Source organism: Ochotona curzoniae, unplaced genomic scaffold, assembly GCF_017591425.1.
Source record: "Ochotona curzoniae isolate NIBS_2020 unplaced genomic scaffold, NIBS_Ocur_1.0 scaffold_4701, whole genome shotgun sequence".
Lineage (NCBI taxonomy): Eukaryota > Metazoa > Chordata > Mammalia > Lagomorpha > Ochotonidae > Ochotona > Ochotona curzoniae.
In genome coordinates, this window is record NW_024467122.1 from 9,649,130 (window position 1) to 9,664,122 (window position 14,993).

The 14,993-nt window shown below is 45.5% G+C and overlaps 1 protein-coding gene across 2 annotated transcripts in view; it reads right to left on the reverse strand.

Annotated features, from left to right (window-relative positions):
- Positions 1–14,993, reverse strand: part of OTUD7A (OTU deubiquitinase 7A) — a 112,959-nt gene that overhangs the window by 45,379 nt on the left and 52,587 nt on the right. For both annotated transcript variants that reach the window (XM_040969742.1, XM_040969744.1), the window contains 2 exons: positions 12,526–12,708; positions 26–244 (listed from right to left, as the gene is read on the reverse strand). In XM_040969742.1, the coding sequence (XP_040825676.1) occupies positions 26–244; positions 12,526–12,708 (402 nt within the window). The remainder of the gene's footprint in view (positions 1–25; positions 245–12,525; positions 12,709–14,993) is intronic.

Sequence of the window (14,993 nt, forward strand, 5' to 3'; positions counted from 1 at the left end):
GAGCCTGTGAGCAGCAGCAACTCACCTGCCTGCTCCAAAGCTACCATGGTTGCCTGCTCAATCAAGTCGCGTTCGATGAAGCTCCGGAAGTCCTCGCTGTAAACACTCAAGTCTGGCAGCTGGAACGTGTAGATCGGCATCTCCAGGGGAAACTGTTCACTGTTGCATTCGCTTGCTACGTGGGACCGGGCCAAGGAGACGATGGCTGAACTGGCGTGGGAAATTCCCCGGGAAAGCCGCTTTTCTGGATGGAGGAAAAGAAGACAGCCACAGGAACTGAGTGGACATGAGTGTGGCTCTGTGGGACATGCAATGAACATCACATGCACATTGCATGTACACATAACACAGAGCACACATACCACACACCACACATGGCTGTCATGCATATGCCGTGCGTGCATGCACATCACATGTACACTCATACACACAAGTGTAGGTGCATGTATACAATATATACAAGAGCACACACATGTGTATTCACTAGGCAAATACTTGTTAAATGTTAATTTACACACATATATGTAAGCACACTATGTAATATATACTTATGTACGTGCATATACACATACACATATAAACAAACACACTAGACAATGGACTACCCACATGGACACACACGTTTATGGCACATTACACACTACACATTTGTGCACACTACATGCATATCTGTACACCGAAGAAATGGTAGAGAATACATGTAAATATTCATATACATAGGTGTAAATACGTGCACACACATGTACACACATACCCTGCACGTGTAATATCCAACACTCATATTTTCCCTGAACAAGCCCTTTCGTTTTATAAGCTTTTGCAATCCTACAGGCATTTCTGTTCCTAGACTAATGTTATGACCATTGATGTGTGCTGCTTCGTCACTTAGGGTCACAAAACCACTTAGAAAGGGGTGAGGCACAACTTCAGTGTACAAGTGCACACTAGCACAGTCAAAGGGCACTGGGCTTGTTTTAGGTCTTTAAAAATATTTGATTATTTATTTGAACGTCAGAGTTAGAGAAAGGGAGAAGGAAAGGGGGCGGGAGAAGAGAAGAAGAAGGAGGGGGAAGATGGAAAATAGAAGCAGATCTTTCACTGATACACTCCCTGAATGGCTGCAACAGCCAGTTGGAGCTAGGCTGAAGCCAGGAGCCAGGAGCCAGGAGCCAGGAGCCAGGAGCCAGGAGCCAGGAACTCCATCCTGGTCATCCACATGGGTGTCAGGGACACAAGTACTTGAACCACCTTGTGCTGTTTTTCCTAGGTGTATTAACAGGACACTATGTTGGAAGCATAGTAGCCAGGACTTGAACCAGATCTTTGATATAGGTCACTAATGTAACAAATGGTGGCTTAACCTGCTGCATCACGATGGTGCCATGGCTCAGACTTTAAGATAGGTGGTTTGCAAAAGTTACTCTGATAAATGCATCACATGTGAATGGCCCCAGGACACAGAGATGAATCTGTCATACGTGCCTCTCTTTCACCTGGCTGTCACAGCATCCTCAAAATGATGCTCTTCTCTCATCTAACTCTTCTTGGTCCTTCCAATACGAAGGAGAGATTCAGAACAACATTCCTCAGAAGGATCAGGGACTATCTTGCTAGGGAGTTGATTTCATACTTTACCACAGTTAGAGTGGCTATTGCCCACCTTCACCCCAGAATGCTTGTGAGGATGCGGAGAAAAGAGTAACCTAATCCACTGTTGGCAGGAACTTAATCTAGCACAACTACTGTGGAAGACGGTGTAGAGATTCCTGAGATCTGAAAATAGACCTCCCATATGACCCAGCCATCCCACTCCTGGGAATTTACCCATATGAAGTTAAATCATCAGATGAGAGTTATCTGTACCCCCATGTTTATTGTATCTCAATTTACAACATCTTAGATATGGAATTAAGCCAGATGTTCATCAATTATTGACTGGATAAATACATTGTGGTGTATATAAACACTATAGACTACCACTAGCCCATAAAAAAGAATAAAACCCTGTTTTTTTCAACAAAATGGATGCAACTGGAAACCAATATGCTTAGTGAAATAAGCTGGTTTCAAAAAGATAAACAGCATATGTTTTCTGTGATATGTGGTAGTTAATATAGAATTCAAAATAATGTATATGAATGAAATGGATAGCTTGTGAATTGTGGTGTTCTTAATTTTTACTTGTTGAACATTATAGTTAGCCATGTATTAACATTGTGATTATAGAGTGGATTAAAATTATGTCTGCAAAAAATCTACATTTCTCAAAAAAAGAATTGAAAACAAAAACACAGATGTTTTGTTTCCTCAATGCTGTAAAAACACAAAAAAACAGCTGTCTTTAAAAGCTCCACATTTAATGGCTGATATTGAACAAAATACAAGAAATTATAAACACGTGACGTTAAGAACAACTTTCCCTTGGTGCAGCCATGTTGATAATATTACGATCTTCTTTTTGGCTCTGGAAAGCATGACTAGTGGTGTTGGGATGTGAGGATTGTCTGAACCTCATGGAAAATCCATGAGTCTGCTCTCTGGGTCATGCGGATGCTCACCTCATTGCAGACTAACCTAGTCACAGGTCAGGTACACACTCAGCTGGATGCTCCTTGGGTAGCCCAGCCTGCACCTTCCCCAACACCAGACATTCCCTACATTCCCACTTGCAAAAGCAGTGGTCAGATAGCATCAGTGGAACATTTTATGACAGCTGAAGAAGCAGAGACCTTGACTTTGTGCTGGGTTAGTTTTGAATCCAAGGTTATATCTCAGAAGCCTTTTGTATTTGCCACTAAAATGAGAGTTAAACACACACACACAACTCAATGATTATTCTTTTTGAATAAAAAAATATTTTATAGGAATGAACTATGCTTTAAGTTTGTGCCAGAGAAACATGGATTGAAAACCAATCAATGAGCCAAGTGCCCAACCAACCAACCAACCAACCACAGTGGGAGAACATGCAAAACTTGCCCTCTGCTGAGACCACCCACTCTAACCTTGAACTTTTGAGCCAGGAGGGATATTAACAGTGTTTGCTTAATTCTATGTTTTTGATACTCTGACATCTGCTGACTAGGGAGAGGCTGCCCTTCCCAGGTTTGGCTGGTTCCTGGGGCTATTTACCCTACCTCACCCGCCATTCCCACTGCAGCCACAGTGCAGGCTTGGAGTGGAGCATTCCCTGGGCTCTTGCTGCCTCCAGGTCTACCTGGGGCTTCCCCGTGTGGCTCTGTGCTGTGGCTCCTGCTGCCAGGGAACTCTGAACAAAAACTTCTACCTCCATGACAGCCATTGATGTGTCTGTGTGTTTTACCATGCTAGATTAGAACAATTCCTAAATTTTAAAATAGGTGCACAGAACTGCCCATGCTTCCTTCCCTTCTCTGTTTGCACACACAGCGAAGATGGCCCTCACTCACCACAGGCACTGGGAGTTCAAGGGAAAATGCAATAAGATTCTGAGGAGAGAAGCACCAATCAAGAAAGTTAGCAAAGTTCTTCTGCTAGGGCACCAGGAGGACCAGCCTCACAAGCGTGCCTGAGGTGGACGTTGCAGAACCTAAATCACTACCTAAGATGCCCACATCTAAGGGCTCCTGGCTTCAGTCCAGCCCAGCCCTGGTTGCTGTGAAAATCTGCAGAATGTACAAGTGAATGCAAGCTCTCTCTGTTAGTCCATTTCCAAAAAAAGCCTGGCAAATTTGTTCAAATATAAAGATACTAAAATGTGAAATAATGATTACAAAGAGTAATTTGTAGTTATAAATTCTGGATGTTGGCATCAACACATTTACCAAAGACTGGATTAGTGTGCTAGATCATAGATCAAACTAATCTATTAAGAAGACATTCAAACTAAGCTGAGCATGACAGAGGGGGAGGGTTGCAAAACATTCTAAGAAAATGTCTTGAATAGGGAATTTATATTTCATTAAAACAGAAATTTAAACATATCTTGTAAACTGTTTCAGGGGGATTCATCAGATAAAAACTCTTGGTGAAGATAGTGTTTGAGGAAGCATTCTTTTGGCAAAAGAGAAATGAATACATGTGAGCAAGTAAAGAATTCTCTAGGGAACCCACAGCAAGGACAATCACCTCAATAGGACTGCAGACATTCGGAGGTGGGAAGGAAGAATATAAGAGTACATTGAGACACATATATTTTACAGGTCAAAATATAGTTGCACATGTGTTCTCAAAACAATAAAAAAGGCAGGTTTTAATAGAAGAGAGGTTATTACAACATGAGTAAGAGTAGAATGCATAACTTCCAAACCAGTAGGAAAATGTAATTAACCAAAGAAGATAGGACTGAAGAAAAAAAAAAAAGATATCCTGAAAGAGCCTGGCAAATAAAATATCCAAGCACCTTAGCATGAATTAGTACCAGGTGGAATTCTAAGATAAGTCTATTTTGGTGCAATTATACATTCTTGAAGAATTCATTACAGAAAGAGAGAGTGTTCTCACCGACTGCTCCACTGCCCTGTGCCCTCAGTGGCTGAAACTGGGCTGGGTGTGAGGCAGGAGTGTAGTCAGCAGTCAGAGCTGGGAACTGGATTGAGCCACTCCAACGTGGGATGGCGGCATCTTCATCACCAGGCTACACACCCGCCGCAGGTGCAAGAAGTTTTTGAAACTCATTCATACGTAGAGTCATCAAAAAAGACCTCATGAAGAATATGTATTAGGATAAAACTATGCATAGATTTAAAAAATGACTGACCTCAAATAAACTTGTCTTCAGATTACATTTCCCATAAAGCTCTTTAATAATTAATTTTATGTATTTATTTGAGAGAATGAAAGACAGAGAGCAAGTGTATTCAGCTTCCGGTTCACGCAACAAATGCTCACAGCAGTCCAGGCTGGGCCAGTCATAAACGCAATCCAAGTCTCCCATTTGGGTGGCTGTGCCCAGTGAACTGAACCATCATTTATTGCTTCTCAGTGTCTGATTACCAGGAAGCTGGAATTGGGAGGTGGTGCTAGGACTCAAGCCCGGATACTTCCCTATGGGACATGGGCTGCTCAACTGGTATCTCAAAGGGCCACATGTTTCGTGAGCTTTAGGAAGTGCCCTTATACTTTATGACGAGCAAGGTCAAGTGTGACATGGGTGGACAGAATGGGAATCTTATCCGTGACACTGTTAGCCCAGTGGGAAAAGGATGTCTTGCTCAATCAAGATGCTCCCATAGCCCACTCTTGATCCAGAGGAAGGCAAAGTTAGATCTTGTGCTGTCGTCGTTTAAGGCCTATACAACAAATTCTGAAACAAATACAGCAAACTATTTCAGGAACTTTGTTTTCCAGGAGATTTTTAAAACAGGAAAGGAAGTCACTAGGTAGAAGTGAATATTGGTGAAAATATATTACATGGCAAAAATATGCTGCAATCAAAGTCATGCAGCAAGTGATACAAAAGGAAGTATATAAATAACTATGTGAACATATGTATGCTGTAGCCTTACTTAGGAAAGAACTATAAGTTGATGGGAAAAGTCAAATCTACTGACCAGTATTCATAAAGCATGTGAAGAGGCACAATGCAGGGGGGAAATGCAACTGGCCAGAAAGTGAATGACAAGATGCATGTGAAATGAGATTTTTTTCCACCTTTCAGAATAGGGATACAATAGCAGTAATATCTATAGCTGGCAAGAATGGAGGGAAACACCCCTTTCACATATGGCAAGTAGCAATGTTTTTGGACAGAAGCCTTTTTGAAAAAAGATTTATTTTCATTTTCACTGGAAAGTCAGATATATAGAGAGGAGGAGACACAGAGGAAGATCTTTCGTCTGCTGATTTATTCCCCAAATGGCCACAACGGCTGGAGCTGAGCCAATCCAAAGCCAGGAGCCTGGAGCCTCCTACGGGTTTCCCATTTGGGTGTAAGATTCCAAGGTTTTGGGCCATCCTCGACTGCTTTCCCAGGGCATAAGCAGGAAGCTGGATGGGAAGCGGGGCAGCCGGGATTAGAACTGATGCCCATATGGGATCCCAGAGCATTCAAGGTGAGGATTTTAGCCTTTGAGCTACTGTGCCGGGTCCTGGACAGAAGTCTTGACATTATTAAAATAAAAGCACACACTGTTGGCATAGTAAACTCACTTTGGGAGTGCTAACCCAAAGAGAGACAATCACCAGGGTATAGGATTAGAAGTATAAAGATGTTGAAGTGTGTATTTTTTATAACCATAGAAACAAAGAAACAAACAAAAACCAACACAAAATGCCCAGGAAAAACAGATTAATTTTGAGTTCAGGAGTGGTCTAAGACTTAATGTAGAATGTAAAAAAAGCACAGCTACTAAGAGGATATGTTGGTGACCCATGCTTGGGGAAGCATTGTAAAATATAATGTGCATTTGACTCTGGTGTGCTTGTGTTCTGAACAAGTGTAGTAAGAGGAACAGAAGGAGGCAGAGTGGGATGTTGTCATCAAAGCACTTCAGTGAGATTTTTGGAAGATGTGGAGAAGAAAACTTAAACATTTCCTTTCATGTCTCCATACTACTTCCTTTGCTACAGGAAGCACAACTTTTTGCAATGAAGTAAAAGAAGATGAAGGGTAGGCATTCAGCTTAGCAGTTAGGATGCGTGTTCCCTGGTTCTGGCTTGGGACCTCTTCCTGCCAGTGCAGTTCCTGGGAGGCAGCAGCAGCCAGATGGCTCCTGTGATGGTTCAAGTAGATGGGTCCCCGCCCTTCACATGGGAGCTGTAGATTGCAGCCCAAGCTCCTGGCTTTGGTTCCAACTCAACCCTGACTGTTGTGAACATTTGGGGACTAAGTCAACAGATGGATTTGCTCTCTATTTCTCTGTCTCTGGAATAAAAATTTAAAAATAAACACAAATTAAAAGAACGAATAGGAAAGCTGGGAAACATGGACATGATGCAGAGATTTGGACATTTGCTGCTTTGGGAAATACTAGTTTGGTTTGGAAAATCCAGGGCCTTGGGAAGAATGTTGGGTCTCAATATCCCTTAGGTCTTTTTTAAAAAGTTATTTTATTTTGATAATTTTTATATATAGTTGATTAGGGCACAAAGGGTCAAGGGCTACAGGAAAGTGGATAAGACCATTGCTTTCACATTATTTTTTCACATTATTTTCACATTATTATATCTGGGGGAAGGGTGGAGATAAAGGGAGAAACCCCACCCAGCCTCTCACCCATCCCAGATCCCTGATGTGGGGCATGCTCTGAGGGTCTTGCTGAAGTGGTTTTGATAGTTTGACAGTTCTGAATTGCTGTGAATCTTGCCATTCCAGGCACAATGAAATCTCTCCAGGATCCACTGGCTGACATAGTTTTCCTTAGAGTTTCCGTTTGCCCAGATTTTCACTGCCAACACATGGCTGGCGCAGTTGATTGATTTGTTCTGTCCTCTGTCTTCTGTTGTGGTACCAGGTGTCCTCTGCAGGTTCTGATGCACTGCCATATCCTCCATGTGCACCTGGATATGCTGTCCACTGCTCTGTCTGAGCATCTGAGGCTCAGCTTTGACACATACACTCCATGGTCAGAGCATGGAACCGGCACTTCTCCTCATGGTTGGGGTTCTGAGATCAGCAGTTCAATTGGAGGGATCCCCAAAGAAACTTTGAAGTGATACCAGACCTGATTCTTGTGTGTGCATGCAGGTACAGGGTCCAGCACAGTCTGTCTCCCCAATAAGCTTATGCATATGCTGATGGTTGCAATTGCTGGGTCATTTCTGTTTCCATAGGAACCAATGGTGTTGCAATCCAGCCTGATTCTGCCCACCACACACTCAGCCCTCACACAAACCAGTGGGAGCTGCAGCCTACTTGGAGTGATCAGCAATAACCCCCACCGGGCCTGCCCCCTGCCCTGGTTCCCGTGCTTGCCAGTATGTACCGCAGACTGGTCCAGTCTGTCCCACAACCCATTCAGCTCTCATACATGTCAATGGGCACTGAAGCATAGTTCAACCCAACCAGCCCCACTATCCAGCCACACACATGCTGGCGGGTGCCTTTCTGTCTAGCCATCCCTGCCCCAGTTCTAGTTTTCATGCTCTTTAGTGGGAATGATAACCCAAGAGGGAGGTGCCCACTATTTCCCTACTGGGCTATGCCCACTCCCAGATCATGCCCACTCCAGGTGGTTCTGGAGTTTAACTTGACAGAATTAGCCCCCAGTGCCAACATGTGTCAGCTGATGCTGTGGCAAAGCCCAACCGACCCTCACCCACTGATTTATGCTTGCACCAGTAGGAACAGTCAGCCCACCTGACTTTTCCCTAATCTGGGTCATATGAGGCCCACAGGTGTTATAGCCCCTGCCTGGTCTGGTCTGCTCCCATCCCGACTCATACTCTCCAGTAGGAGTGGTTGTCCAGCAGGGGATCCCTCCACATTCCCATTACCAGTTTTATTCCCTCTTCTCCTGGTTCTCATGTGTGCTGTTTGGGCTCTACGGCCCAGTCTGGCATGGCCCTCTTGCCTTGGCATTTGCCAGTGGGTGCGGTAGCCTGGCCTGGCCTGGCCTGGCCCATCCCCCCAATTCCAGCTAATGCTGGTGGGGATTACAGCTTAGCCTGGCCCAGCAGGCACCCAATCCCACCCATAAAGTGTACTGGTATGTGTTCCTAATGTGTCACTGAAGAAATGAAAAAGAAAATCAAGAACCTTCTTGAAGAAAATGATGCTACTGTATGATCTACGAGTCAGTGAAGAATTTGATCAGAACAAAGTGTTTTGAAGAGATGAAACATTAAAAAAAAATCCATTAGATATACTTTCCGCTGATCTTTGTTGGTGAAATTGGTGGAATGTGTCTCCTGTAGGCAACAAATAGATGGGTTTTCTTTTTAAATCCAGTCTATTAATCTATGACGTTTGATTAAAGAGTTTAGGCAATTTCCATTCAGGGTTAGTATGAATGTGTGGTAATTTGGTTCTTTCATTTTAGGAATGGGTTGTTCATTGATTTAGTCTTCTGTTGTCATTTTACTGGGATGTTCTTCACATTTGCCTTTGGTTTTGGTGGGTGCTATTCCTCTTTGTCAAGAGAACATCTTGAAGTGTCCTTTTTAAGGCAAGTTTGGAAGAGGCCTATTCTTTTTAATTTTTCTTGACTGTGGAAGAATTTTATTTCATTTTCAAAGACAAAGGAAAGTTTTGCTGGGTATGTTATCCTGGGATGACAACTTTTTGCTTTTAGAATTTGAAATATGTTGCTCTATTCTCTTCTGGCCTGTAGCATTTCCTGTGAGAGGTCTCCTGTGAGTTTAATTGGCATTCCTTTATATGTCAGTTGATTTTTTTCATGTGTACATTCAAGGATCTTTTCCTTATGTTTGATTGAAGAGAGCTTGATAATCATGTGCTGTGGTGAAGATCACTTTTGGTCAAGCCTGTTGGAAGTTCTGTGCCCCTCCTGGATCTTGTTTCCCAGTTCTTTCTCTAGATTAGGGAAATTTTCCTTTATTATTTCATTAAATACATTTCTAAACCAAGCTTCTCTTTCTGCATCTTCTGGGACTCCCATAACTCTTATATCTGGCCTTTTAATAGTGTCTTTCAATTCTTGAATAATCTTTTTACCCTGATCCAGCTCTGCTTCCAGCTTTTTGTTTGCTTCCCCCTGATGATAGGAAATATCTTTTAATTGTGAGATTTTTTCTTCTGCCTTCTTCATTCTGTTTTGGAGACTCTCCACTGGACTTTTAATTTGCTCTACTGTGTTCTTCATTTCTGATATATCAGCTTTCATTTGACTCATTTCCTGTGTGATATATTCCTTAAATTCCTTGAATGCCTGCTTTATGTGCTTCTTGTTGATAAGATTTATAACAAGTGTTATAAAATTCTGTATCACCCATTTTCTCGATGTTTTTCTCAGTGAAGTCTGAAGTTGGCCAAGCACTTTGCTCTTTTGCAGGGGAGTCTTCAATGAGATTCATTGTGCCTTTGTCTTTTCTTTTGCTCTTGGTCACTGTACTTCTGGTTAGCAGAATCTTCTCCTTGGGGCAGGTTTCTAAGCTGTGTCACCCACAAGTCTACAGTTTGATTTTGCTTATTATGGTTGGTACATGGCTCTTTGTTTGCAGTCACTTGTGCCACTCCCTCCAGCGAGTTCCAAGTCTGCATTTTTATGTTAGATTACCGCCATGATCTCTGTAGCTCCAGCTCCTGGCTCACTAATCTCTACCTCCTGTGATCCCATGCTGAGGCTGCACCACTGTCTGTACAACCTTTCTCCCACTTCCGGTTGGAGCAGGTCCCAGAATTAGGGAGACACCAGGTATCCTATATATCTAGGTTGTTGGTGCTGCTGGTCTTGCTGGAACCTGTTGGCCATTAGGTATAAGGGTCACATGGACCTATTTTGACCCGTACAATGCCGTAGTTGGTATTTTTTTCCTGTGGGACCCGTGCAATGCACATAGCTCAGTGAGTTTTTGCCAAGCTCAGCGCATGCGCAGCTCACTGTTGTCTCTGCAGTTTTAAATTCTAAGCCACACAGTAAGAAATGGCACCTACTAGAGTTCTTGATTTGCTGGCTGTCATGTCTGATTATTACCTGATCCTTCTTGGGTGGGACCTGTAGGATGCCACGTTGTTGCAGCTTTCTGACCCAGAACTGAGTTTACTTCCAGCTCAGTGCGTGCACAGTGCTGTCCATAGCCCTTGCCTCCTTAAACAAAACAGCACCCAATTTGACTCTAGGGGGCTGACTGGGCTGTGAAATCCACCCTGTTCTCACACTGCCCATCTGGGATCTGCTGTTCTGTCTCTGCTCCTGGTCAAATCAAACAGATCAGCAGAACGGGCAGTTCTTCGTTCACTGCCTCAGCTCCCAGTGAAAGCCCCTTCCCACCTTGTTGCTGGTGGAGTTCTGGCTGCTGGTGCAATTCCGATCATCACTTGCTAAATGCTACTGGGGTATCAGTCACTGCAACACCACACTGTTGTGTCCTCTGCTTTCCTCTGTGTCTGTCAGTCTCCAAGTACCCCTATGCTGTTGTTCTGGAATATGTCCTCTCTGCTTCACACTGGTTCATATTTCTTCATCTGTTTAACCATGTCCTTACCCTATCCAACCATCTGTATCTTCCCCAACCTGATTCTGTTCTTTCTGGTGGGCTAAGGTTTGCTCAGCCATGCCCAGTCCTCCCCCTTCCATAACCAGCCCACACATTAGCCAGCCTTTGGAGCTACTTTGCCCAGCTTTCCCAACCCCCAGGTTTGTACCATGTGATCATCAGTGAGAGTTGTGATCCACCTAGGCAGTTTTTCAAGTTCCCCCATTTGACCCACTCCCAGACCCAGATATCATACATGCCAGTGGGTGTTAGGCCTTGCCCGGCATAATCTACCCTTCTATCTTGGGCTCATATGAGCTGGTGAACGTTGCAGCCTGGCCCCCACCACACCCTGTTTTATTATGCATATTCAGGTGCTGCTGCCTTGACCTGGCCAGACTGTTGGTTCCTTCACCTGTGATGATGGTAGGTTCCAAGAATCACCACCACAACTTTTAAGCTAACCAGTGGGACTTGTATTTCCATAGGGTTTGACCCATTTATCCCCTGCATAATCTGCCCCCAGACCTGGTTCTTTTGCATGCCGGTTGGTGTCATGACCCTTCCTTATGTGACCCATACCCTTTCCACCACTCAGTCAGGTACTGGGATCTATCCCTGCTAGAAATGCCCCCAGCCACAGCTTTCACATGGATTGGCATGTGGCAGTTAGCGATGTTCTATGCTAACATCTATCTCAGGACTCCCAGGTGGGCTGGTGAATCAGTTTGACGCAAACATATCATACGGATTCTCCCCTTCAAACCACCTGGTCTCAGTCCCCACGCTTGCCAGCAAGTTCAGTGACCTCATTGCTGGGAGTCACACAGGGTTCATCCCTCACCTACACTCACATTGGCCTTATTCATGGATGTCTCTAGGCACCAATTACAGACCCTCAAAACCCTAGAGCTCGCCGCGTGCAGCCAGCAGGTGGAGCTCTTGCCACTTGACGCACTGGTGGCCCAAAAGCCCAGGATTGCTTACCACGTGGCGATGGTGTCCACAGAGTTTCAAGCATTGGGTCTGATCTGGCTCATGTATCCTGCACAGCTGCCATGCTGCTGAGGGCTCCTTTTACCCAAGCCCCGTGGTCGAACACCCACTTCCTAGGTTCCTCCTGCTACAAGGTGGTGGTGTGTCCATGGCCAGAGTCCCAAGCACCGGTCTGACCTGGTTCAAGTATCCTCTGCAGTTGCCAAGCTGCTGAGGGCTCCTTTCACCCAAGCCTCACAGTCAAACCATTCCTTAGGCCTTAAGGTACTGCATTCCCTCACCTGCCTGGTGGGGCCCACGTAGGGCCTGGAGAGGACATTACAGTCCACTATGAGGAGTGAGGTGCTGGGGCTCCAGTTTTCCTGCAGCTGGAAGCTGGGGACCCCAGTGTTCTCTGGCACCACCCAGCCCACTCCAGCCCTGGTGCACCAATGGACCCAGAAAGCTGCATACCTTGGGCAATGTCGTCCTGCCTCTGCAAGCAAGGCCGCTCCACCTTGTGCCCAGCCTGGGGCTGTTCTCGCTCTGGCTGTTTGGAGCACCTCCCTTCATTGAACACATGCGGCAAGTTGGCTGTGTGCACCTGTCGGAGCTGCTCATAGTCGCTGAGAGCGGCTGTTAGGTCCCAGTTTTTGCCTAAGGGCAAGAAATAACAAGAGATTATACAGTTTCAATGCACAAGTAACAGTTGTATTATGGAAAAGAACCATGGCAAGGAGAGCCCATTTACAAGGAAACCAATGAAGTCTCCATTGGTAATTTGTATTTTTCAAAGGGGAAATTACCTTCTGCCCAATCTCTGGAAGTAAATTTCACATCTGTAACTGTTACACTCTTCAAATATGTGACTTCACACAGCCTCCACACGCACACGTGTGCACATACACACATACATGCATATGCCATCAAAACACTACACTCCCAATGTTCATATGCTCTCAGAAATTAAACTGTAGGGAGAAAAGCACAAAGTTAAAAAATGATGGAGAAGCAATCCTAAAGTTCCTTTGGGCTTCTGTTCAGAGTTCTACTGCTTCCTTTTTGCTTGACACAGAACAGCAGAAGCTGGGAAGACAGCACTCGCTGGAGAGCCTTAGGGGAAGGAGCAGTCAAGAGATCAGTTCTGCGCTGGGTGGGATGCTGGCTGCGGTCAGGGTCACCAGCACCCCAGCTGACCCTGGACTGGCACACAGCCATGGTGGAGAGGCGCCTGGGGGTGTAAAGGTGGATGTATGTGGGGTGGCTGAGTAGCTCTGCCTTTTGGTTCAGAAAGCCTGGGGCTTCTTACAAAAGAATCAACACACTTTGATCACACCCCACACCTAACCTCATCAAGCATCAGGTGCTTTTTTGAAAACAAAGAATTATAAGCTTAGCCTTAGTTTTAAGGAGAAAATCCAGTCTTATCCTCCTCCTGGTTCACATCAGACTGCAGGTCCTAACAAAGTCACTTCTGAATGAAGTATAGGCACAAGAAGGAGACTGCGTCAACACAGTGTTGGAAAACCATTCTTTTGTCTTTCTTCATTGTTTTCTCTTGTAGAGACCATCCTATCAGCCATAATAGTTAAATTACTGATGAAGTCATTTACCATTTAATGCTGTTTCCCCCTGCAGGCCAGCAAACAGTCCACAACAGCAGCATCTTTGCACATTTCAGGGGATAAGGGAAGTAAACCAAAGCCATGTGGGTCACCCTCCCCCATAAACAATAGGATCTTTGTTTAAGATCTTTGTTTAAGGGGGCACTGAGGTAATGCAACAGAGTAGGGGGTAAGGTGGGCAGTATCAGTGTCAGCCTTAGTTTAGGTGAGATAAACTCAAGAACTTGGAGAACATATTTTTGCCCTTCTGCTTGCCAGAGAATCAATGTATAAAGCTTACTGTGCTCACATATCGCCCATGATCCAGAGCTGGCCTTTCTGAATGCTGATGATCAAATGGGCATTCAGGTTCTGAGCAGAGAGGGACAGAACCCTGCTTTTAGGGGATTTATGCCATAGACACTGATGACCTGGTGTGCACTGGGCTCTAGTGTGGGGCAGTGTGAAGGAAGGCTTAGGCTGCAGGGAGAGGAGGGCTCAGGAAAGGGCAGGTGGTGGGTGGGGCAGGGGGCATGCCGTACTCCAGCTCCTACTACAAAGACACATGGGAGCAGAGGTGTGTACTAGAACACTCGCACAGCACTTGAGTTCTGGCTGTGCAGGGGGTGGCAGAGGACAGGGGCAGCATTCCCGTTATGGCCAAGGGCTTCAACATCCCGAGGCCACAGTGCACAACAAGCAGTTCCCTGGCAGGTCACAGACAGATGTCCAGCTTGGTGTGGTAATGCATTTCCCATAACCCCTCTCTAGGCACAGTAAGGTGTCTGGGCGCTTTCCACTGAGCTGCATGCTGTTGCAGGGCCACGCCAGCCACAGCAGGTGGCTCCAGCATAAAGCTGTGGCCACCCGGCTGGAGTAGGTGGGCACTGGTCCTGGGCACCAGTCCACTCACCCTACCGGGCTCCTCCCAGCCAGAGAGAGCCTATGCTGCTTGTCCTCCCAGCCCCTCTAAGAGGCCCTTCCCAGAGGCTCTGTCCAAGGTGCCATGATGAGCCCAATCGGCCCAAGTTGGCTGCTGGACTGGAGGTGTCCCGCATGAGCATTGTGGGTCACCTGGAAGCCCCTGCAGAAGGGTGGTGTGCTCCCACACATGTACTAGTCAGAGGGTCCACTGTTACGGCTGAGAAGGCCGGAACCCAGCTGCCAGCAAAGGCCTATCCAGCTGCTTTCCTCCTCTGCTTCCCTGTGTTCTGTCACCAAATGGGTGTATTTCTCTGTCTTGGACTCAGGCTCACTGTCCTTACCAGGGAAGATCCTGGTGGTAACCCATACCATGCTTGATAGCAAGCAGGGACTTGGTGAGAATGAACATGGAGG